Genomic DNA, 27,014 nt, shown 5'->3' with positions numbered 1-27,014 from the left:
CTCGAATTTAGGAATTTCATAGCAGAACTGTCACTGTTTTTTCTCGCTAGATTAGAAACACTTCATTATGTTGATGTGTAGATATCTAGAACATCCAATATAAAAGACTTATCAGGGCGCAGAACGAAAAACTTTTTCATCCGTGTTTTGACACTTCGTTTCTCGCCAAATTGGCAAATTCAGATATGGCGGACCACACTCAATGATATGATCTTTGGCCGACACACGGTAGAGCCATCTATCGGTAGGTCCGGTAGTTGAGCATCCCTCATTTCGCTAGCTTTAGACGCCTGTGTGTTTCCTGTTCCTGTTCGTGTTGCAGCCATGGTGAGTGTGAGATGGTTTGAGTTTTTGTGTTAGAAATATAGATTGAAACGTATTTGTTTTATATGTTTATTTATTCAGTTGATGCGCCGGTGCAGATGCCGCGATAAGTCTGTAGTTATAAGTTTTTTCCAAATGCGTTTGTGACGAGGTTAAATTTGATGTTAACGTGGCCACATGGACCGAACTGCTGGAATTAGGCTCTCGTGTGGAGCGTTTTAATTATGCGTTATGGTTGTTAGATTCTAATCTACCAAAATTTTATGGAACTGAATTACATTAATTGGATCAATGAGATGTGTAGTTTGTTGTAAATCGGATAAAATGAGCGTTCATCTTACCTTTGAAATGAGTGCAATTATATTAACTTACTGTGTGTTAGTACGAATGTGAGTGATGTAATACTAATTTTTATGTTATAGCCGCCCAAAAAGGATTCAAAAGGGGGTTCTTCAAAGCAACCTCAGAAAACCCAGAAAAAAAAGGAAGGAGGGTCTGGAGGCAAAGCTAAGAAGAAGGTTTGTAAATAGGATAGCTGCCGTCTCGTAACGTTAAGCAATGCACTAAAAATAACCTTAAGGTGTTTGTTTTCGCCGATTTTCATGTAGCACCCCCTTTAATACAGATTTCAGTTATTTATTTAGAACTTTTGTGATGTCATCGTTCTCCATTTTATTACTTATGCAGCTTTCATTCTCATTTTCAAAACACAATTTTTGTTGTATAAGCTTCGGAATGGGGGATCCTGTGCACAGTTTGAAAAGCTGCACTCTAGTGCTTATCATTTCTAATAAAAATGGGCTGTAATGTGTTCTACTGACAAAAGTTTGAAGTTCTACTTTTAAGTGGCACTGCATTTGTAAGAAAGAAAATGTAATGTCTTTTATGGTATTCATTCCCTGTTTTAAGTGTGTATTAATGGTACAATTTAATCCTCAAAGTTATAGTTTGTCGTGTAGATACAAGTAAACTGATAGTGTGATACTACTAGTGGCACACACACGTTAACATATATAACATTTAAATTTAGAGTTTTAAGTGCCTGAAAGTCATACTCTTATGTGATAGAATTTTCATTCATGTCTACATATATGATGAATTCACTAACTCCAGAATGCTGTGATGGCAAAAGCTGATTTAATGAGTCTGAGTGAGTAATTTCTTTTGTTCAGATGTTCAGAAGTATTTAGTAGCTCTAACATATTCCCATGTTTATTGCAGAAGTGGTCAAAAGGAAAAGTTCGTGATAAGCTGAACAACCAGGTGCTCTTTGACAAGGCAACATATGAGAAACTGTTGAAAGAAGTACCTGCTTACAAACTTATCACACCTTCTGTTGTTAGTGAAAGGTTAAAAGTACGAGGATCTTTGGCTAGGCGCGCTTTGGATGAACTGCTTCAAAAAGGTGAGTTCTTGAGGCTGTGTGTGTGTGTGTGTGTGTGTGTGTGTGTGTGTGTGTTTGTGTGTGTGTGTGTGTGTGTGTGTGTGTTATGTTATGTTTCAACTTCCGTTTACATGTGTCTTTTGCTGATGGTGATAGACTATAGTGTTATTTGGATGTGGATTAGAGTGGAGACAAGTATCAGCATGTGGGAGAGGATGGTAAATATGGCAGTGACCACAAATTTACTGCAAAACTTTGAGAGATTGCTGGATATTGTGGATTGATGTATTTGTGATGATATGCGGTTGATCTTGTGAATGCCTGTGGAGGTGCCTCTGAGAACATCTGGTGGTTTATTTTAAATTACATGCTTGAGAAAGCGATACTGTTCCAGCCATTCTGTCTAATCTATAGTGTTGTTACATATGACACCCCCCCCCCCTCCCCCGGTTGAGTGAACTATTGTTGATTGGTCCTTGCTTTGCAGTGAAGTTCATTAAGTAGGACTGTAGTGGCATGCAGGGTTGTTAGAAATATTGAGGTGTGTTTAAAAAAATGTATATTTGGGGGTGCGACACAGTTCTTGGGGGGTTTGGGGAGCTGCTGCTTCAGGGGGAGGGGTGGTCAGGTGTATTTTTTAGTGTTGTGGCAAAATGATTTTGGGGTTACTGGAGACAATTCGCCTATCTGCTTTGACCCATGACGTCATGTCGAAAACACCTATTTTGAGCATATCTAACATGGTGGCTAAAACATTGGTTATAGCACCCTCAAATTTCACAATAACCAGTGCTGACTAAACCCAGTGAAATTACACAAAGCTGGTATCACACTTTCCAGTTCACCTATATAGCTCAGTCCTAGGCTAAAAGTTTGGTTATGGTGTCTGTGGCTTTTCTATTGCATGTTGCAGTCGGTAATTGTATGTGCAGTGAGTGACGGGAACTGAACATGAGTAAGCAGTCAAACAGGACAAGACTGGAGAACCCATGAGAAAGTAGTTTTAGATGGACATAAGTGGATCTATGTTTTTAATTGGGTCGACAGAAGCGTCCGATCCAACGCGTTGGCTGTTCGTTCTATCTCGTGAGATTTTTTAAATTTAAAAACACTTATTACTTATTTTAATTATCTGTTTCGTCGAATTTCTGTTTTAGTTTATTATATTTATCTTTCTGATCTGTTCGTTCTATCCCGTGAGATTTTTTTATTTAAAAGACAAAAAACACTAATCAGCTACTGAAGCATCTTTATCTTCTATGGGTTGCAGGGGTTACGACCCCTGGGGAGGTGGGTGGGTATTCATGCATGGCTGTCTTCACTTACACGTTGTAGCTACGCAAGGCGTCTAAATTTGTTTATATTTAGTTTGCCCCCCACCCAAAACACCCTATTTCCCGCACTGTCCCGTTAGTGTCATTAGGCTTCTTGTGGAAAGTGTTTGTTTTTGTTTCCGCCATATTTGTGACGTCGTGGGTCAAAGCAGACGGGTGGGATCGGACGCTTCCGTATTTCCTTTTAATTAAGTTATGGCAGGGTCATTCCATATCAAATCACCGAATAAAAAATAAATTTTACACCCACCTCCTTAGATTTTCATGAAATTTGGCTCAAATGGTTCTAATACCATCCTGACAACACCTGCAATTTTTGTTGTATCTCTTAGTTTTTTTTATAAAGTTTTAAAGTTTTTATGTTTTTGCGTTTTCTGAACCTTTGGAAATGGTCAATTTAATTTGTATTCAAAACTTTAAATTTGCTTATCTTAAAAACTCTTTTAGATAACATGAATTTTTGCAGCACGTTTATTTATTATACATATTTGAAGATAAAAATGATGCTATTAAAATATATTAATATTTTCTATGAAAAAAATATATATATATGTATTTTTTCTTTTTTTTGACGGATGTTTTGTTTTATAAGAATTGCAATATCTAGAGTCTCAGACCTGATAGAATACTCAAATTTGTTTTAATTTACTCTTAAACATACAGGCTACTTGATAAAACAAAAATGATGGCTTTTTAGCATGTTTATTAACTATAGTAGATTACATTAGAATTATGTACAAAGATAGTTTACTTACGACACTTATGTATAACCCAACTGATTGCTTGAAACATAGAATTTTTTGAGTAATTTTGTTTTTTTAATAAACATTAATGCTGATTCAAACTGTTTTTCCACTTCATCCAAGAGCTTTCAGTTCTTTTGATACAGTCTTTTTTGAAGTAATACATTCTCCCAGTGCCGCTTGATTGAGGTGCGTCTACTACACAGAATATGTGCTCCAAAGGCACTATGCAGGAATCTTCTCTTTCAGGCCAATAAAATGATGCAGCGGGTCCTGAAGGATGTAGAAATAGAATTTCTGCATCTTCATCATCATTGAATATTGTTTTTACTAGTCCAAAGTACCAGTTACCATCATAATTTGCAGCCACATAGCTATTTATTGATGGTTCAACACGAACCCAATCAGAAGAAGAATGGAAAGAAAAGACTAAGGAGGGTTTTACACTATCTGTAGTCCTAATTTCAAGGTTGTTTGTTGGAAGTGGTTTGAAGTTATGAAAACTTCTTGTTCCAGGAATAGCTCGGGTTGCTGAAAAACATTTTTCTAGTTTTAACCGTAGCAAATCAGCTTCTTTTTTGTCAATAAAGTGAAAATGAATGTTTTCAATATTTTTTTCACAAAACTTACACACATCGATTGCTGTCATTTGTTCTTTGTCTGAAAGCTGTAGACTGGCTTTCCTTAAAATTCTTTTAATAGTTCCTCCTAGGCCATCACAAATTGACTTCCCATGACTTGTTGCAAAAAAAGAGTGTTGGGCATTCAAATTAAAGTCAAGTGTTCAGTCAAATTTTTAAAACTGTTTCTATTTTTGTACTGCCCAGCACAACCATCTGTAAAGTAGTGAAGTGAGTCAATGTCAGTATGATGTAATGACAGCCACTTTGTAATTTCTTTTTGTACAAAGTTAGCAAAACCAGTGTCATGTTCTTCGTCATCACTAATAAAACAGTGGTTGGAAACAAAAACATTGTTTTCCTCATTTCTTAGAAAAACTCCAACTGGGTGTAGAGTACAACCACCTCTATTCCAGTGGTAACTTTGGATCTCATTTTGTATAACAAAGGAATAATTTTCACTGAAATCCATCACAATAATTGCTGTTTTGGGTGGTGGGTCTTCTTTCAATCTTTTAAAGGCTGCTGATTGGGATTTTGCTATATAAATGAGTGCGGGGTGAGCTTTTCCAATGACCTAACCAATAAAGAAATGTAGTCTTCAACACTGATACTGTTTGATCATTTCTGCCCTGTCTGTGTTAACCCACTGACTGATTACAATTTCTTCTTCTAAATCATAATATTCACTTAGTTTTTCAGTTAAGCACTCTGTTAGTGCAGTATTTGCAGGACAGCTGTTGCAATGATGTAGCATGCAGTTTTCGTTTTCTGTGTTGCACACAAGCATCTTAATTAGGTCTTTATAAGATTCTTCAATTTTCACAGCATCCAGTAATAGTTTAACATTCTGGTGGATACTGCATACACATACTGTGTGTGCGCCTGCAGCACCAGCAAGGATACACCAATTAGGTCTCAAGAAACAAAATTTTGAAAATCCTACTTCTACCGTGGGATTCTCCCATTTGAAAGAATAATAGAGTTCTCTCAAGTTACACAAAGTGAGTCTCTTTTGCATGTACACATTTTTTTGAACACTTACTTTGTCTTTTGTTCCAGGTAGTACTCTGGAACTTTCATCCTTTTCATAAAAATCTGTTAAAAGTCTTACTGTATTTTCAGAAAGAGTTTTACCTTTTTTTGGACCAGGAGTTTCCAAAATATCCTTTTCAGATTTTAGCTTTCTAGCTTGCCGCACCATGTACTCACTTACATTAAATTCTTTCATCACTTTATTTCGACTCCAAGAATCTGGAGCCAAGGTCAGAATCTGGATTTTTCTAGACCTCCCAACAGATGAAATCTTCTCTTTCATAAGAGAAATCATTACATCAAAATCCTTTGCTTTCTCAACCACACTTTTATCATCTTCGTCATCATCAGAACTTGGTGCATCATATTTTAATGCTTTTGAAACTGCCTTTTTTGCAGTCTTTTCAATACTGCTAACCTTCCTTTTAAAATAAGACCCTTTACTTTGTTCTGATAAGCCATGAAGCTTTATCGGTGTTAAACCTAAATAATCGAGCAATGTTTGTTTGTACGAGGGATTCATTTCTGGATTCCGATGATTCTAATTCAACCGTGACTTCATCATCTGTTTCACTTTCATTGACTTCAACTCTTAAATTTTTTCCTCACAAAAGTTACGGCATGTTGAGCAAAGCTTTTATCCAGGTTTTATGCTAATATTTTTTGTCAGTAATTGTTTAGAAAGATCCAAGCCTACACTTCTCAACGATTTTTTGATGGGCTTTTTGTGTTTCTTTAGTGGGTCTACACATGTTGTTTGATACTTTTCAAAAACATTTAAAAAGTAGTAGCTGTGGTGTGAACATATATTCTTAAATTCACACAGATTAATTCCAGATTGTAAGTGGATCAAATCTTTTTCTTCCTCACTCAATTCTGATACCAGTTGTAACTTTTGTGAATGTGTGTAGGTTGTTTGGAAACAGTCAGATTTTTTAAATAACCCTACACTACAGGTTTGAATATCTGACATACTGATTTCACTTTTGGTCTGATTACTGTTCTGGTTACTTTTATAGGATATTGGAAAAGAATCTCTGTAAACCAAGTAACAGTACTTACTGAGAGTTCGAATAAACTTAATAAAATACTATCCAAGCACTATTTAACACTGTCATAATTTTTTACTTCAAAACACAGGAGTAACAAAACAAAATCCAAGTGTATATTGTTACTCCAAGAAGACAAAAACTTATTTTCGTGTCTGTCACTTGGTATTTTTTATTTTTAAAATATAGTTAATATTATTTTAAAAATTAGATAACTATTAAACAGGTTAAAAAGCCAACATAATTTTTCTTTTATCTAATAGCCTATACAATTAAGAGTATTTTAAAACACATTTGAGCTTTCTAGCAGGTCTGAGACTCTAGATATTGCAGTTTTTGTAAAACTAAACATCCGTTAGCTAAAAAAAAAACAACTTGTAAATTTTTTCATTTGGAAGATTTTAATATATCTTTATGGTAATTTTTTTTAACATTTAGATATAATACACAAACTTATTCCAAAATTTCATACTGATATTTTGAGTGTTCTTTAATATACAAATTTTTTTAGTTGTGAGGACACATTTAAGTTACAATTTCCGACTGCTGAAACAATGCCAAATCTAAAAACTTTAAAAATTTATAAAAAAAACTGAGATACAGCAAAAAAAAATTTACAAGTGCTTTCAGGATGATAAAAGAAGTAATTGTACCAAGTTTCATCAAAATCTGACATGGTTGGTGTCAAGGCCTGGGTGACTTGACATGGAATGACCCGGGAGAAGGTAGGTGGATCAGTGTTCATTAATAATAGTAGCACTTCTAATATAGTGATACACTTACCTGCCTACCTTCTCCTGTGATTTAATAATATTGATCGACTCAGTTGTTACGCAGGCACCTACTGTTTGGCAACAATAACTTGACTATTTCGCTAGTGCTGATAGAAGCAGAGAAAATACACACTACTTGAAAGATATTCTCAGAGTGCTGCCATTGTCAAGCTGCCCCTAGATGTGAAGTATTACAAAAGGCTTTCATCTAATAGCAAGTAACTTCTGTAAGCGTTTCCTGAGGTTTTTACATAAGAACAAAAACTTACTCAATCTTGCTTTGTGAAGTCTGTGGAGCAAGTTTGTCAGGAACTTGTTGCAAGTACTTGTTACAGAAGTGCAATTAATCTTATAAACCAGATGAGTTCTCGTTATTACCAAATGACACTATTCACATAACTACAATTAGAGAACTCCACTTAGGTTAAAAAGTTGAGGATGTAGTATGAAAATTTCGAAGTCTCTTGTCTATTGTATAAAAAAGGATTCAATAAAAGGAAACCTTCGATATTTGCCAGCAGTACTTACTACTACTATCACAAATGTAATGTATTTATGTTTATGGTAATATTAAAAAATCATCTAAAATTTAAAGATGCTTGTACGACTGTTCTACTTCGACTTCTAGTGAAACAAATTGATTGGTGAACACATCTTGCAGTTCCTAGACTGATAGTGCCTGTGTGTGTGTGTGTGTGTGTGTGTGTGTGTTTGGGGTTCCAATGACACATTTGTTTTGGCCCATTTGTCTTTGTGCCGTTCTCCTTTTCACAACGGTACTTTCGCACTGGTACTGAACACAAACAGCTTCTGTAAGTTTGAGCAGAACTTAATGAAAATACAAATTTGACAAGTAGAAGGTGCAAGAAACTAGAATGAATTCTCCCCCCACAGTGGAGTGTGCACTGCTTTCAAACTTCCTTGCACTTTAGAACTGTGTTGGGCTGAGACTCGAACCTGGGAACCTGATGTGGCGCACAGTTTCGCTTTGCTAGGAAGTTTGATGCAAGAAATTTTTACTAACTTGGGAACTTCTTGAATTTGACGATATTGCAGATATGATCGTTCATAGTATTCCACCCAGTTCTATGATTGTAGGGATAATGTGCCATACCACAGTAGGAAGTTTGACAGAATACTTCATATAAATGATTTCAGGATTACGATGTTAGTGGTTGCAAGATGGGAAAATAAACTGCAATGACTCAAAGGGGAAGGCTGATTTGTTATCTACAATAAAGGAAAAGAAACCAGCTGTGAAAGTGTATGTTGTGGATAAAATTGCTGAGAGCAGGCGCAAAGTAGTGCGTCACTGCCCTACAACTGGGATCTAAATCAGATAGAATTGGCATAGACCAAAATGTAACACCATTACAGGGAGAACAATGTCGCTATTGCATTTCACAAAATGAAAAACGTATCCTGTGACCGTAATATCAGTGAGTCACTATTGGAATCTGCCAACTCGCACAACTTCCGGGGTGTAACACTGTGTAGGGGTATGAAATGGAATGATTACACAGATTTCAGTTGTGGGTGAAGCAGATGGTAGACTTCGGTTTATTGGCAGAATACTGGGGAAGTGCAGTCATTCTACAAGAGAGATTGCTTAGAAATCGTTTGTGCAACCCATCCTATAATATTGCTCAAGTGTGTGGCACCTGTACCGGATAGCACTAGCAGGGGATATTGAACATTTCCAGAGAAGGGCAGCACAAATGGTCAGTGGTTTGTCTAATCCATGGGAGTGTCACATAGATACTGATGGAACTGAAATGGCAGACTCTTGTAGGTAGATGTAAATTATCTTTAGAAAGCCTATTAACAAAGATTCAGGAACCAGCTCTAAATGATTACTCTAGGTATGTAAAACGATCCCCTACATATCACTCATACAGGGATTTTGAGGATAAGATTAGAATAATTACTGCATGAACAAAGGCATTCAGTCAATCATTGATGACATTATTGGCCAAAGCCATCTAGAATGGAGAGCAGCTACAAAGGCGGGTGCGTCGCTTGTTCTGCGCAGAGAAAGGGGGAAGATACGTTGCGACGCTGCCAATTTCCTTCTGTCAGCTCACACACTGAGGTAACTGATGGTGCGCTAGCGTAAACATCATTCCACAGTGAACCTTAGTAACTGAATTCTTAGTAATGAGAATCCTTACACTCATGCACACGCAACCTTGCACATAGAATTAATTACTGTTTAACTCAATTACAACATTCCCAGTCGTATAAAATATTGAGATAAATAATTTCTGTACATTTAGTTCTATATGATTCAAGACAGACTCTGAAAGTAAAACAGCTGTAAAGAAAAACAAAAAAAGGAAAACCACTGCATGTGGTAACAAGGTATATGTGCAAAACTTACCCTGTTTGCAGATTTGTAAAAACTTTAAGAACTATATATTTTTCCTGTTGTATAACATAAAGCAAATGAAAGCCCAGGGATGCTGAAACCTCAACGAAACGTCTGTGGGTGATAGCACAAAAAGAAACAATTGTTTTGGTCAAGGTGGATCCCTTGAAAAAGTAAAATTTATTTGTAAAGCAAAGATAGAAGAGCTTCAATCTCAAGACCCTATTTTGTCAGTAATCGTGATGTAGCTTCTTTCTTTCTTTAAATACTGTCAATGTTTAGTGTTCCATCTTTTGAATGACAGCAATTTGTTTTGTTAATCAAACCAATTTTTGTGTTGCTTACATTAGGCACCCACAGTGATCGAATACATTTAAAGCATCTTCAAGTTTTAATAATTTGTGAGCATAAAGATATCAGAAACAGATTGTTTAGTGTGTTACTAAAAGCTATTTTTCTTTCATTTGCAACCTGCTGTGGCATTATAGTATGTGTACTTAATTGAACGAAATGTGGCATAAGTAACAGTAATTGATACTTCAATACTTCACAGCAAGAAATTCGCACCATCTTTGCTGTCTGAAGTAGATAAATCAGATTCGGCAGGATTTATGATGAATGGTTCCATAACAATGTCCCTGATAATTTCCCTGTTGTAATCTTCATCTTGCAGTTTTTCTGCATGTCTTATGCAAGCTGCTCATACAGATGTTGAGATGCTGTCAATTGACTCATATGTAAGTCTCTCAACATTTGCAGCTTTGAATTTCTACAATATACGCTTTCACCTGAGCCCCTACCAGCTTGATAGGGTCGTAATGGCAATGGCATGGGGGTAATCTAAGGATACGGTGTCTATACTGCTTTACAATTTCGTCTATCTCATAAACTCTGTATGCACACTTGTGTTGATTGACAAGAACCAGCAATTCTGCTCTGGTATGCGATGAGTTATGAGGTATTCCGTTAGATGACAGCCATGCAATAATATGTGCCTTTTTGGAGTTCGTATTTGGAGCTTTGTTCACTTCCGCTGAGTGGATGCTCGCATTGTCCATGACAATAACTGAAGACTCCAGAATATTTGGCAATAATAGTTGTGTAAACCACCTTTTGAAGGCACTGTACATTTCAGAGTGGTAATCTTCAGAATTCTTAGCTGTAGATGCCTTAAAAATTGGCTTACTCTGGGGAATAAAGCCAGTATTTCTTGATCAGACATAAAACACTATAATTCTCTTACCCTTACCAACAGGAACTTCTAATCCACTGTACCCACCACTCATTTCCAGCACATAGCTCTTGTGTGGTTCTAATTAACGAAAGTTTCATCTAAGTAATAAATTTGAGGTGCGCCATCTTCTCTGGTCTTCTGCATTGTTCTCAAAAACAGTCCTTGCAGCTACAATATCACTTCATTCCATTAATAATTTCCTACTATTGTTTGTTTTCTGATAGTCGAACCCCATGTTTTTCAGTATCCTCAACATGGTCCATTTGCTTCCATTAAAATTTTCAGCTTCTTGCATACGTGAAACTAGTTTCTCTGCTGTTGGATACTCGCTTTCAGCATACCTGCTGAACCCTATGCGCTGAAAAACTTTTTTTGCGAAATCGTCTAGTTCATTCACTTTTTTTTGCGGTTGTGTTGCTTCCCTGGTAATTTGAAAACAGCTGAGCTGTAGGTTTGCATTGACGTCTTAGCTTTGCTGGATACTCTCTGAACGATCTTCAAAGCAGCACCACAGGCTTCAGCTGTCTGCTCCTGGCATCTGCAACAGTGCGACCCGCACCTTGTGATGGTGTGGATTCAGCGGAAGTTTGTCTCTTAAAGTATTTTCACACACGGAACACTATTCCTCTTGCCTGTTTGTGTAGCACTTGGCATGGTTGCATACTGTCACTCATAGTGAACACTATGAATGCAGTCAGCACTCAGCACAGAACATAATGACTGAAATAAACAGGCTGTGTGTCACGTGGTACACTTCCGCATTTCTGCGCATCTGACCCTCACCCACCTTCGTAACTGCTCTTCACTCTAGTGGTATGGAAACTTGCAGTTAATTGCATATTGCCATTAGTTTCTGACTGAGAATATGCTTCACTTCACTTGTTTGGGTGGGTTTCCTACCAGCTTCTTGCCGTAGGCTTTCTTTCTGTTTAAGATGTCCTTGCGCTCATGCTCTACCAGATAGCAGTTCTGATTGCAGTAAGAAGTGGTTAAAAAAAAGTGTTTCTGGTTTTATTTGAGTGGGGAGCACTTCTTTTGAGACATTTACAGGTTATGTGCAGTATTGGCAATTTTCCTGCTGTTTCATTTGTTGGTGTATTTCTAAGCCTCTACCTTGGTTCCCGATTTTTCTTTTCGTAAATTTGACCAATGCCATCTGTTTTAGGTTTAAGCTTTTTTGGCAGAACTAGTCTGATTTTTCTGTATTAACTTGTCTTCAAAAAAATGAGCAACTTTATAGAATATGTGTACTGAATTTTGCTAAAATCTCATGAGCAGTGGCCTTTTTAATCCTTTAACTGCAGTGGAAGAGTTACCTCGTGCTCTGCTGCTTCCCAGGTGCTAAAGATTTTTTTTAATGTACTGCCCCTTTTACTGAAGCACTGTTGATGTCTTTGTGTCCTATTGCACCAACCTCTCACTGCTGCAGGCAAGTTACTTTCATATATGGTAATAAATTGTGGATGTTTATCATACAATGTTTGTGCCTCTTTGCATGCTATAATTTGCAAAAAAACCTCATTCCGATACCTTGAACCGTGTATGAAGTATGACTTGTTAGGACGCGATTTGCAATGCACACAGGCGGAAATAAGTGTCCCAAGTGACCATTAGTCGGATATAACAACCAATAACTGAACACTGAAATGAGATATTTTCAACAAAAAAATTAAAACAAAAGTTTGGTGTCTTACATGCATTTCATATACGGCAGGGTATGAGCTAAAATCAGCCATATGCCCAGTTGATGCTGTGTGTTTTTATCTCTGTAAACTTTTTAGAATATGGTACAATGTTTTATTTAATTTGGTGTGGTGCAGTAACTATGACGAATAAGGAAAAGAAATTGTTGTTTATGGAGAGGAGATGTCAGACTGTAAGATATGCAAAATTAATTTTTTCACTTAATGTTTTTAAAATAGAATAAGTATTCCGGTGTGGCCTGAATTCCATCACGAAGCACTACTAGCAGAATTTGGTGAGCAGTACAGTCATAAAAAAACATACAGAGTATGTTTGTGGCTACGAATAAAATATTTTAAAAAGATTGAGTATTGAGACAGATGATAAGCTGTTGTTCAAAACACCTTGTAATTGAAAATATTAGCAATATGAAGATGGGCATGGTAGTCTGAAACTCGTTAAGACACTGAAGCAAAGGGGCTGGTTTGTCATTCACCAACTAGTAAAAGATTAACGAGGTAGATCATTTTCATTGTTTATTGGCCATTAGAAAGAAAAGATCATTAATAAACGTTTGTCAGTGCTAGTTTCTTGGTTATGTTACTATATTCACACTTTGTGTTAGGGAGAATTGTCCCTTATAATATCACTTTCACTGCTTGGGTGCCGAACTGCATAGCTGACAACTTTTCAATTTTGGCCCCAATGTGTGCGTGTAAAATACTTGTTACAGTCCCAGATTTAGTAGAGAAATACTGTGCCAATTACACTGCAATAGACTCAAATGCTCAAGTGGATGCTAGAGACTGTTTACTCTGTAACAGTCCTCAAAGTATAGTTCACCCACAGAGGAAATAGCAGACGAAACCCTTGTTTGACCAGTTGTGGTTTTCATTCTTAAGACTGGTTAAAGGGAGCTCTCCGTGCTAGTCTGTGCTGTGCAAGCCCCTTGATATGTGCAAAACTACTGAAACATAGGTTAGATTGTGCCTTAAATTTCACTTCTTCCTTCTTCCTTTTTCCTTTTCACTTCAATCCTTTTCAATAGTTTTCATTTTACCCATCTTTTAGCATTCTTCTGTGATGTTGCATTTTGTGTTTTTATCGTTCACATTTCACTTCCCCCTACAAGGCTACACTCCAGACAAATACTTTCAGGAAAGAATTCATAAAACTTTATATTCAATTAGCTGACAAGCCTAGCATTGTCCAGATATTCATTTTGCCAAAATTCTATTAAACAAAAACAAAAGAATAAACTCTTTGTAGTGAAGTATCAAAAAAATTTCATGTATGTGCGTTTGTGGGAACACCTTTGAAATTATGGAACAGAAAGCTGCTACTCACCATATAGCAGAGGTGATGGGTTGCAGATAGGAACAACAAAAAGACTGTCACAAATAAAGCTTACAGCCATTAAGGCCTTCGTCAACAACAGACAAAGCACACACACACACACACACACACACACACACACACACACACAGTGCACACACAGTGCACGCACCAACGCAAGTGAGTAGCAATTTTCCTTTTCATAATATTGTTGCATTCCATTCTGGATTTTCCATTATCCAAATTAAGAAATTTGATCCCAGACAAGTTTCTGCATTCAGGAAGCAGCTGCCTAGCATGTCTGCAACATGACTTTGTACATCTTTATGGCAACACCCCTTCATAGCTCTATACCATTTTCGCCTACAGTCATTCGTGCTCCACAGTTGAAAGCTGTCAGAAATGCTGCCAGGTATCTGTAAAGAATAAATGTATTAAAATTTAATGCATTGGTGCAGGATTTTTTCGTGTATCTGTGTTTATCACATCTCTTGAACTGTGTCACACAATGATCTGTTTATGTATGTACATTCAGTGACATCTGTGGAGACTGTCAGTGAAGTGTGCTGCAAGTGGAATTAGTAGCAAAGAAGTAATACATTCAAACATCATGCATGATAAGGAAGTTTTTCACATCTCATTGTTTACTACATCGTCTCTCTTGAACTATTACAAGTGTTTCTTACCCCCGGAGCAATTGTTGCCTGACAGTAAGTAATATGTAGACAAAGTTTGCTTGAAATCGGTCCAGTGGTGGAGAGGTGATGGTTTTCTCTCTCTGTCTGTGTGTGTGTGTGTGTGTGTGTGTGTGTGTGTGTGTGTGTGTGTGTGTGTGTGTGTGTGTTCTGAAACGGTTTCCTTTTCAGGACTATTTTCTTGCTGCAATTTGAAGCCTGTGTGTTATATCATCTTTATTTCAGCCATACTCGGCTATTTTACTTGAAATAGAAATACTTGTCTAATTTTGGTATTGCTTCCTAATCAAATTCTCTTCCCATCTGATTTGAGAACTTCTAGAAATGTTTAGCAGTGTAAAATCCGGTTTTGAAATCTGTCGTACCATTTTATAATGCATCTGAAACATTTGGTTCCTCCAGGTCTGATCCATGTGTACAACATCCTTTCATGGTTCTTAAACTGTTTCAAATGATTAAATTACGCTCTGTACAAATTCTACCAAGTAGCTTCCTCTCTCATTCCTTTTCCCCATTTCATGTCATGCTATTTTTCCTTCTCATCTTTTTCCCACTATTGATTTATGGTCTCCCAGCACAATTAATTTTTGCCTCCCTTAAACATCTGAATAATTTTTTAAATCATAATGCAGTGTTCCAATTTCTTCATCCCTGGAGGGAGCTATAGCAGAGTTGATGAAAGATGATCCTTGATAAGCAGCAGCATTGTTGCCAGCTTTCACCTTTGAAGCAGACTCCAGCAAGCAAAAAGGGTAGTTAATAGTAGAGCTGTGACAACAGAGATGTATAGAAAATAGTATTATGCAATTAGTTGAGGTAGACAGCTGAAATACTCATGCCAAGCCCAGTGCATCTACCAGGGACCTTTTTTGCCAACTGTTTTAGTTTGCATATAAAATTGTTCTGTGGTTGTGTGTGTTGGGTTCATTTTCACTTTGGTTAAAATATTCATTGTTGCCTATAGTAGCTTACACCCACATTGTTACTTTGTTATTGGAGCTAAGCCTGCATTAGTGTTCGCTACCTGACTTGGGTGAGATTTGGATTTGCAGAAGTATGGATATGTCATGTGACCTGCTGACAAATAGCAGCCAGTCAGCCATAGCATGCAACAGAGTTCCTTTGTTCTGTGCGGAGCAAGTTTGTGATTGGTTTTAGCACTCTATGTGGTGTCATTTTGAAAGTTATTTCGAAGCACTCTGATCAAGGAGTGGCAAAAGCAGATCTTGCCTTGTATTACACAAAGGAGGGAAATAGTCTTTCATGTGTCAGTTCTTTGGACGAGATTTGAATGTGCCATCCAAGTCTGGTAACAAACTGTCTCCTGGTCTTGCCAAGTGCCATGAATGAACAACTGAATGCTGCAATATCAGGTTGGGAACTGTTTAGTCAGATCGCAGGTGAAGCGAACACTTCTGCTGAAGAACGGATCACCTATTTTTAAGTTGCCAGGTAAGTGCTGAAATAGAAAGAAATTCACAAGTGAGCGTAATGATTTCAGAGAGAATGTATTATGGTGCAAAATGGGTGAAATCCTACAGCAGATAAATTATGTTCGTACTTTAAAGAAGCCGACAGTTTTCAACGGAAGCAAATATGCTGTGCTCAGAACATTAAGAGAAATGGGATTCAAATACAGAAGGACCAGTGACTGAAGAGAAATGACATTGTAGCAGCAAGAACTGTTCTCTTGAGAAAAATGCACGAGATAAAACAAGCTGGAAAATAACATTTATTACTCTGATGAAACTTGTGAACCGAAAGTGTTGGAGATCAATGTGCTGGAAGAGAAATGAGGATCTGGGAGGCCTGAAGGTTCCTGCTGGCAAAGGGAGGTGCCTTACTGTGCTACATGCTGTTCATGCAGACAGGCTTAATACCAAAAGGTAAATTAATATTTAAAGCATCAAAGTCAAAGCATTCAGATGACTGCCACTCTGAAATGACTTAATGCTATCTCAAAGTGGTGGTTTGTACAACAGCTACTTCCGTACCCACTGGAGAGTTATTATTGTAATGGACAGTGCAGGCATGTACTTCATGCAAATGAATAAGGCTCCTACTTCAAATGTCAGAAAGGATGAAATTATTTCATGGCAGTTGTATGGAATTCTTCACACGGCATTACAAACAAGAGCAGAGTTACTTGTGCTCGTAAATGGATACAAGCCAAAATACTGCACTTGCAAGGTGATTATCTAGGAGGACAGCATCGTTACTGAGTAATCAGGATACCAACATATTGCTGCCACTAAAATCCTATTGAGCTGGTATGGGTGCAAGTTAAAGCCATATCACATGAAGAAATAGCACCTTCTGGATTGCTGATGCCGAAAGATCCACACATGAAGCAGTGAACAAAGTAACCATCTGCGATAGACAGAGAGAAACACTGCAGGTAGAAGATTTTTAAAAGGAAACAGGTAAAGACTCGGTAATGGAACTTCTCATAATCTTCATGATTGATTCATGTGAGTTAGACAGTGAGAGTATTGATGATGATTTGTCAGAACTGCTTAGTACCACATTACTGCAGTTTCCAGTGTATGCTTCTGAAATTTTTCCACAAAGAAATTAGTTATAAATGAGGTTAAGGGGCTCCCAGTCTGTTCATAGAACTCTTGTTCCACTTGAAATATATGGTTGCGAGGCAACATTTAAAAAGTTATGCAATATCGGGAAGAAAAATCTGATTAAGCTGTTGCAACACCTCATTGAGTGCAACCATAGTACATAGTGATACCACATCAAAATTAACTTAATATGTCCTCTGACTGGACCACTGTGCTGTCTAATTTACTGTTAAAATGTGCCAAATTTTTGATGTTTGAATCAGATTGGTCCACAGCTATAAAAATGTTCAGATTTTTCTCTATGTTTAGTACGACTTTTTTACTAACCTCATAGAAGTCATAAGAAATTTGTCAGTGTGGTCTGTACTAAGTTTTCTACAGGTCTGTGAGTCTAGTAAGTCATTAATCTTACTATGATAGTCAGTCACATTCAGAAAAACTGTTGTGTAAGGAGAATGATGTGATGTCATCATTTAGGTGTTTTAAGGCATTACTCCCACCCACACTTAAATTTCTTTTTATACGTTTGGTGTCTACCAATACACTTACAGCTTTTATATGGATTTGTGTGTCCACACTATGAATACCTGCTTCTGCACTGCTTGTTATTTCCTCTGAGTAAAATTTGCCGACAAGTAGCATAATTTCCACCCCTAGCAAGCACATATCTCTCATCAGATAAATGTCTGGATAAATTGATAACTATGCGGGAAATTTCTAAATGGTGGATTATCAGATTAGGCTGAAAATTATCAAATTTCTTCATCTGTCTGCTAGACACTGTAAACGTACACTTCCTAATAGTCTTGTGCAATAGTCTCACTTCTAGTGTAGTTGCCACTACAGAATTTCTTACTGATAGTAATGTAGAGACTTTGATTTGCAATCCTTGCTTTCCAGGTCATGGCAGGTCAGTTGAATCTGCTCTCATTAGACCTCTTCTGTCAGTTGATAATCAACTGCACCTCAGCTGAGCTGCATAGGCACTTAATTCTCAAAAATTTCGGAATAACACTGCTTTGGAACAAGACAAAAATGTGAGAGATCACACATTCATTTTGATAGGACTAAACTACTGGCAGCTGTGACATGCTATACATAGAGGCCATAGAGATTGTTAAACGCCCTAGGAATTTCAATAGGAAGGAGGAGGGCATGAAATTGAATGACATCTGGGTCCCTGTGCTGAAGATGATGTGTAAGTGTCTTCCATCATGGAAGCAACAGTGGACATCAACCGGCAATGGCCAGTTGCACTAGAGAGCCAGGGTGTGAATCAGACACTCAACAAAGCTCCGATCACCCCTTAAAAATGCCCTCCCCAGAAATGTCCTCAAACATTTTTTATATGAAATCCATTTGACCACAGCATAGTAGCCACAATATTTTATTTATTGTATTTGAGGATGGTCAAAAGGCACTGCTGGTGCAGGATGTGTCAGTAAATACATATTTTTCACTGTATTTGTGTTCTCCTTTTTAAATTTTATTTTGCAAGACATCCCAAGAAGAACATAGTTTGAATGGGAAAGATAAATAAATGCACCGTAGTTTTTGCCAATTACTCTTGCATTTATGGAGGAAATGACACGGTGCAGATCTGTTATTGTCACTTTTCCTCCATTTATGTTGCGTTATTATTTTTCCATGTTACATATTTCATAAAGCCCTGTATTTTAAGGTGCACAGTTTGATGGCTCAGTGTTCCTCACAAAGGTGTACATTGTTGCTCTTGCCACCTTTCCTGTATGCATACATAACTGTCAGTCAGTAGCTGACTACCGAATGGAGTGCAGCTAATGAAGTCTGACTTCATTCCAACCAATGGTTACCCTACATTACCAACTACTGTCTACACAGCAGTCTCCGTCACCCACCAAGTTACGTCGTGTGCACTATATCATTGTTGAAATTGTGTTTATAACCGTGTAGGCCTGATCAGAAGTAGAGCACTTCTTGTAACTGGACTCTGCTAATTCCTCTGTATTTCACTTCAGGCTGTCCATTTTCCTTGTTAAATTCTCCAACCTACCTACTTGGTAAAGGGATCTAACATTCTATACACCCGACACTTTTTGTTTTTCCAAATATTATCTTCCCTGTCTGGAGATATAAATGGGGGAACTATTTTACCTGTGGATTATTTTACCTGAGAGGTGGCCATCATCATTAAGCTACATTTTCTCGCGAAATATAGTGGCTGTAGCTTCCCTTTACTTTCAGCCATGTGCTATACCAATGTAGGAAGGCCTTATTGGCTATATGTTAAAATGACAGATACAGGTTGATGATTCTTCTGAAAAATCTGGAATTTTCTGGGAATTAAATTTGACATTGGAAAAATTAGGAGAATATTGGGAATTCTCTTTTTAACCTAGCATTGGAATTTAATTATGTTTAGTTTTATGTGTCAAAATTTTAAAATACTTAATATTTTGAAGTATGTTAATTATGTGAATATTGTTCCATATTAATTACCAATGTTCAAAACTGTGGTCAAACTATCTCAACCAAGAGGAAAGAAAAGTTATTGTGAGATTGCCCCTGCCCTCTCCTCCCTTCTCTTTGTCAGGAACTTCTTGTTGCCATCTTGCTCCCCATACGTGGGATTCTCAGGGAAATATAAGTTTGATTAGCCCCCTGAAATCAGTCATCCTGGCTGTTCCCCATCATCAGGAACTGCAGATTTGTCAGGCCTCTCCACAGGTAGCCTTCCACTGTGATTTCACCTGTGGTACAGCTGTTTGTATCGGAGACATGCAAGTTGCCATACTTTGGTAGGGTATGTGGATTACTTATTGCTCTGGAACTCTTAACAAATAAGACTGTGAAAGATAATGTATAATAAATCTCACCAATGAACTTCAGACCTGTTGGCCTGGCATAGCCCTTAACAACTCAGCATGTCATACCTCTTGTAACAAATTGTCATGTGTACCTCTTGTCGCAGACTTTGACAGTAACCAAAATCAGTTGCAAGCTGTTGTTTTCGCAATTTGCTCCAGATTGCAATAACATGTAGTCCACATATAATTCAAATTTATTTATTGGAAACTGATGCCAGCTGATATTGATTTGGCATGGCCACACACATAAATAGATACTATTGATTATTTTTTAATGTGGACTAATTACAGGAATTGTGTGTGTAAATGCCAAATTTTCTGCTACGAGTGTAATATCCATAGTTGAAAGGAGGTCTTCTGCTTGTGGTTCCATGGCAACTTGAAACGGGGGAGCTGCAAGATGCCTCACTGCCACCTAGGCTTAAAGTGTTCTTCTCCATTGCCCAGGGGCTTTGAAACATCTTCTAAACTGTGTGCAGTAGCTGTTTAACATAAAATAATCTTGGTTAATTTTGCAAACTGTGAATGTGCTTCGTCACAGTTGAGTGTTGATTGATGTGATGTCAAACAATGGAAAATCCAGAATGGAATGCAACAATATTGAAAAGGAAAGTTACTTACTCACCATGTAGCGGGGATGGTGAGTTGCAGGTACACACAACAGACTTGTCACAAATAAAGCTTCCGGCCATTAACCCTTTTAGTGCCAGACGTTTTCTCAAAATATCAAAGTGCCATGCAATTTTACAGTAATGCACGCAGACCTCTGCTATACTTGCAATAAAATATAAACTAATGTCAAAGAATATATTTTCAGAGAAAAAATTTATTTTCGTGATGGGGTTTATCGAAAAAAAATTGAAACTTCGATTTCAGTTTACTCTGAGACCCACAAATAATGATATACTCAAATTTCGGGTATATACGGAATCTCTGGTTTCCTCAACAAAAACATCATAAAGGAATAAGATTTTTTTTTCACTAAGGAAAAAATTAAAAAGAACATAACATTACAAAAAAATTGTTTTGCTCTGAATGTGTTCTCAGTTCTTCAGTCATAAATCACTGATAAATGTGAGGTGGCAGTTATGACAACTACTTGCACACATGCTGACCAACACATGAAGGATGCAGTCCTTTCTTGCAACAAACACATACTGTGCGTGAGTGCCGCTTCTTATCCTTCGTAGGACAAACACTACAGTAGCGTTCCTTTCTCCCCGGAAGAGTCTCTACACCATATACTGTTGGAGCGGGTACATTTATATCTATTGCACTTGTGGTTGCAGTCGTTGCCTGAAACAACTGTTGAGAAAGTTTGCATATGACTATGACTTCAGCCGTGTCAGTGGTTTGTCGCTGGGGTTTAGGCTTTCCTTATACAAAACATATGCATTCAGCAACATCCTGGCAATTGTGCTAAAATACTACCTTCCTCCACATCTTGACAGACCACCTCTCATCTAAATAGCAGTATGCCATCATACCAGATGGAGTCAATGCCACCCATATACTTATTATATCCAAAATTCCATCTGGTTTCTTGACCGACTGTCTATTGCGAATTGTCTTTTTCTGATGTAGCAGAGGATAATGTACTTGCGAGGAGGACTGGATTTCTCTGTGATTTCTTCCGTTTGAAGCCATAGAGAAGTAAAAAAGATTTCTCGAAAAACTTTAGCTGACATACAGCATAATTCGACAGAAGACCACGTTGCAGGAATTTTGTTTCTTCTAATTGTTCCCGTTACATAAGTGCCGACTGAATACAGCTTTTCTGCCAGAGGAATAGATGTAAAAAAAGTTATCGCCAAACACATGGTAACCTTTTTGCATGTAGCTCCCAAGAGCTAGTAGTTTCATGACTACATATCCCAGGCCATTCTTTTATTTCGTTTTTGTCATCACTTTTTGCACCACGGTATGCATAAAACCCTAGGTGGTAATTTACTACTGAATCACACAGTATCCAACATTTGACTCCCCATCTGTGATGATGTTTATTGGGAAGGTACTGGATTAGCTGCGAGTGTGCCTTTGTCCCAGCAAGACTTTCATCTACACTCAGTTGCTGGTGTGGAGTGTTGTAGCGACTGAAAACATTGTTGACAATATCCACAAACACTTGAAATTTGGCTGTTGGATCATACAATGGGTGACCAGGAGGGTGAAGTTTCGAATTGTCTACAAAATTTAAGAACTGCAGCAACAATTGAAACCTGTTGCATGAAAACATTTGCGAAAATCACAGTATCAACAGGTTTGCATCAGTTGACCAATAACTAAAATCTTCGGTTTTTTTATCAGTCCACATTCAAAATCATTGCTATAAAAGCCCTCATTTCTGCTACAGTTGTTGGTTGCCACTGTTTGATTCTCGAATTCGGCGATAAATGTGTTGACTGAATCACCTGGCAAGCGTATCTGTTAGTCTGTCATCATAATCGTAAGAAGCTGCTGCGAGAACAACAAATTGAAAAAATCAATTGGTGTGGCGTTTGCTGGTATATGTTTAGGGCCTGGTACTTCTGCATACACAAAGCTTGGAGGGGGCAGATTATCTGACGCCTCATCCATTATTTCAACAGAAGTATTTGTACTGCAATTCAGTTGTTTGGTCGTCGTCATTTGCTGACGCACAATCGTCACTTGAAGAAGAAAACGACAAGTCCTCTTCTCCACCAGACATCTCATAATCCGATTCACATTCTGCAAATCCTGCAAATTCATCTTCACTTCCACTACTTACCATATTATTGTCTAAATCACTCGCATCGAACCGCAACTTCTTCCTTGACGACACCATGCTGCCGCAAAGTACTCAGTAAATAAACACCACCAGATAAGTTTATTTTACTGGAAATATCGCACTGACAATCGAAAAGAAGATCGATATGCTGTGCCTTCGACCTTCCTTCTGCATCTTAGCTAGGAAATACTAACAACTTTGCCTTCAAGCGTGGAAAAAATGAATGAGAAGGGCATCACGATCAGATCGTATTTGGCACTAAAAGGGTTAAGGCTTTTGGCGCGCGCGCGCGCACACACACACACACACACACACACACACACACACACACACACACACACACACACGTCATATGTGGTGGAATTTGGAATGTAATTTATACGTTTATTGTTTATATGTTCATGGTTTAATAATTTTTGTCCAGTCGTACTTTTTAAGAATAGTCAACCAATACATTGCTTCCTCCTAAAAGTATCTCATGAGAAGTGAATGAAAGTAAGCTTATTGTTTAGAGCTCACAAGGGGCATACCAACAGCTACTCTTCCTGTGTGCAATTTGCGACTGGACAAGAAAGGGTGAACTGATGGTGATACACAAGGTCCTCCATGCCTGATACCGTATGGTTATAATAAAGCTCTATAAGTTGTAAATTTATGGCTGAAATTGTGACCTAAGTGCCTGTATGTTACCAAAATCAATATTGAATTGATTTTGTGAGTATTTAACTATATGATGCAGCCAGTAAGCTTTTATCAGTATTGTCAACCATGCTACTATTCATCAGGACACTGTTTGTGGTACGTGACATACAGTTACAAACACATTCAAACTGGTTAAAAACTTGTAAATATCAGACTACTGTGGGAAAAATCTGTTTTCAGTGGGGATGTAAATATTACATTCCATACTGGATTTTCCATTGGGGTGTAAATATAACTGATTGTAAAGTGTTTTTTTTTTTTTTTTAAATTCATGCCATTGTAGAAGGTGATCAATCCCAGCGGAGTGAGTGTTCACCCTCCATTGCGAGGCCTTTGTTTGCACGTGTAGCACTTGTCAGGCGACACAATAGTATGTATTGAGTGAAAGTGTTTAAAAGTAGAATGGTGAAATACAAATATTTTATTCACCAAAGAGTATTCATGTATGATTCATATGTGCATACAAAATCTGCGCATGCAGTAAGGAGAGTATTTCAATAGGAATTTCATGATGTTAAAGTTTCTAATTGGGGTACAATACATAGATTGATAAATAAATTTTGTGAACAAGGAAGTGTCCTTCGCAGGAAATGCAGTACTCAGAGAAGAAACTCTGGATAACATTGGACATACTCTAGAAAGGTTTCCTAGAAAATCAGTTCGATTTCTTTCTCATCTGGAAATTCCCTGTGGCTCTGTTGAAATGGCTAGCCACTAAAGTTAGACATGTAAAATAACAGCAGTGCAGTAACTTAAACTGGGTGACTCTGTAAAAATGATGCAGTTTAGCGAATGGGTTTTGAATAGTGTGTGTGACGGAGAAATGGCCCTAGCCTAATTTTCTTTTTCGACAAATTGTGGTTCCACGTAAGTGAAGACGACGTTAATTCACAAAATAACTGTCATTGTAGTTCTGAGAAACCTAACATGAGAATGAATCACTTTCGCATGCTAAAAAAGTGTGGTGTGCTATTAGTGGTGAGGGAATAATTATTTTTCCCTCCAGGAAACAGTTAAGTTCAGACATATGTGGACAACATTTTGTGCCCCCTCCCCCCACTGGGAGAGAACAAGCTTTTGTGACCTCGGCAGAACTGTGACAGCATGTGAAGCCAACTTACCATTACTGGAAATTCATGGCGCGTTTCGCGTTTTAGGATGGTTACCATACACAACCTATGGCCTCCTCCATTCTATTCCATTCCTCTAGCTATTTTTTACCTCTTGTGGCATTAAAAGAGAAAGTGTAAAAATCAAATCCACACACTTAAAATGAACTTAAAACTGACAAGAAATTGCTGCCATTTCTCAGAGGGAACTGCAGAATGTTATGAACAATTTCCGAAGCATGTCGGAAATGCTTGAAGAAAGATATTTGAGTAATTTACTTTTCTCTTTAAATGTTTGTTCTGTATGTAAGAAATAACTGATGCAACGGATAGTACAGTGTTTGCTGTGGACCTCCTGTCACTCATGCTGCAGGTACAGCAGCCGCATGCCACGAAAGCTGTTGCATTGAGGATTGATCACCCTGTATGTTGGTTATACCATCTCCCAATCAAACTATCACCTTCCAGACTAGTTTACACCTTTAGGTTTACTACAAATAAATCTTTCATCATAACATTCATTAAAAATACTCATGAATGTAGCTTGCCTGTCATTCCTATACTCCGAAGGATATGGCTTCTTCTTTACAAGAGTCAAATGTTCACTTTGGAGTCAATTTTGGAAATGTTATTTGAAGACAACTTGAGTGAATGGCCAACTGCTGGTTTGAGTAAGCGTAGCGAGAAGTGTTTAATTTTACACTCCAGTTATGTAGGGTGCATATCAGATGCAATCAGCCGTTCTCCTTTGCAGAATCGTTTGAATTCAAATTGAGTATTTCATGTGGGAGTAATAGAATGTTTTTAATTGCCAAATTATAACTTTCAAAGAAAGAATCTGCTTTATAAATATGCAGTTGCAAATAATTTAAGAGATCAAGTGCAGTTATCATTGTCAAAATGAAAATTCCGTTGAAGCGGTATATCAGTTCATTAGAACTAAATGTACTACTTGGGATGTAAGCTACAAATTAAAATTAGCTGAAACCTCAGTAAACTGTTGTTCAGTTTTCTTGCGTCAGCAGCTGTTTATTTAACATCTCGTTGGTCTGCTGCTATTGTTCCTTAACTTTCATCAGGGTGCAACCCCTACCTTGGTATGGACGGGCGTGTGACGGTTATTTTCTGCATTGCTGTTTTTTCATCTGTTTTACTCAATTATTGATCCAAAATTACCTGAACTGGTAATATTCTCATTTTAAAGACATTCACATATAGAATAATTGGCCTTAAAAAAACTGGAACAACAGAATAAAATTTACTGTAACTTTAGCAAAATGCATAAAAAGTGATTTTCACATCATAAATTTGTAAATACTGTAAAATATCCTACCACAATAAAGTCTAAGAATTTGGTAGATTAGAACAAAATAGGTAGATAAGGAACACAATTGAAAAATTACAAGCAATGAAAGGAAAAATAAAACTTTTAACAAAATTATCAGACTTCGTCTGTGTCAGTCACATTATTACGGTGATTACTAAAAGTAGGAACCCAGTGTTTTTGGTAAAAACTGTTGTTACAGGAGTTGCACTGTTTGAATCTGCTTACCAGTTTCATCATCCAGTTTGTTTCGGTTGTGTAAAGTTGACAAAACCAGAACAACCTTTTGCTTTTTAGTAGCAAAAGATTGCAATAATTGTTGATATGATCCAGTTTGTATTGCAATGTTAGTTCTTGGGGAAATAAAAGTTTGAAACATTTTCAGTGTTCGTACCATATTGATTATGACTTGGTGGAAGGTTTCTTTTGTAATTCAGTTTAATAAAATAGCATCTTTTATTTAGATAAAAATTTTCAAACATATTTACTGTTTCCAAAATTTGATATTTTCAAAACAATATTCTAAGTCAATTTCCTAGAAAAGGCTCAGTTTTCCACAACATCCTCCAAATTTACAACAAATTGTTCTTAACATCAAATGAAAACAATTTTAAGTTCATTACAATACTAGTTATCTAAATATGAACAAACAGTAGGAAGATTTTGCCACTAGTCACTCCCATTATAATGTAACTACGAGAAGATCAGAAATTTCCTTACATTGTTGTTGTTTAGGCTTTCAACAGTGTTCAACCCAGGTGGAACATAAAAAATATTAATTCGCTACAGGTCCCAAGTAATGTTGTTAGTAAGCTTCATTAAGTTATGAACCTGTGGTTATTAGTTACGGGTACATTACCATTCTCCCCTTTCCCAGCGTAGTAACATTATTGAGGCCAATAATTTTATTCCTTTTGTGTTAACACACTGCATTCTTTATGTACTAGAATTAACGTTGTTGCTGCTATAACATTACATGGCTTAATGTTTCAACCAATAATGCTATTCCAATATTGTTATTCCTTTTATGTTACCCAATATTGTTCATTCCGGTACTGCAGGACAACAGTATTACTGAAATGGAATGCATAACAAAACAGTTAAATTCATAACGGGTCACTATAACATCCCCCC

The 27,014-nt window shown here is 37.2% G+C and overlaps 1 protein-coding gene across 1 annotated transcript in view; it reads left to right on the top strand.

Moving 5' to 3' along the window:
• Positions 1-208: 208 nt before the first annotated feature.
• Positions 209-27,014, top strand: part of LOC124795099 (40S ribosomal protein S25) — a 38,646-nt gene continuing 11,840 nt past the window's right edge. The window contains exons 1-3 of the mRNA XM_047258933.1: positions 209-327; positions 747-842; positions 1,546-1,729. Of these exons, the coding sequence (XP_047114889.1) occupies positions 325-327; positions 747-842; positions 1,546-1,729 (283 nt within the window). The 5' untranslated portion in view covers positions 209-324. The remainder of the gene's footprint in view (positions 328-746; positions 843-1,545; positions 1,730-27,014) is intronic.

The sequence above is a fragment of the Schistocerca piceifrons genome, chromosome 4, assembly GCF_021461385.2.
Source record: "Schistocerca piceifrons isolate TAMUIC-IGC-003096 chromosome 4, iqSchPice1.1, whole genome shotgun sequence".
Taxonomy (NCBI): Eukaryota; Metazoa; Arthropoda; class Insecta; order Orthoptera; family Acrididae; genus Schistocerca; species Schistocerca piceifrons.
The sequence above is the reverse complement of the archived record's forward strand: the minus strand, read 5'-3'. Positions and strand labels throughout refer to the sequence as shown.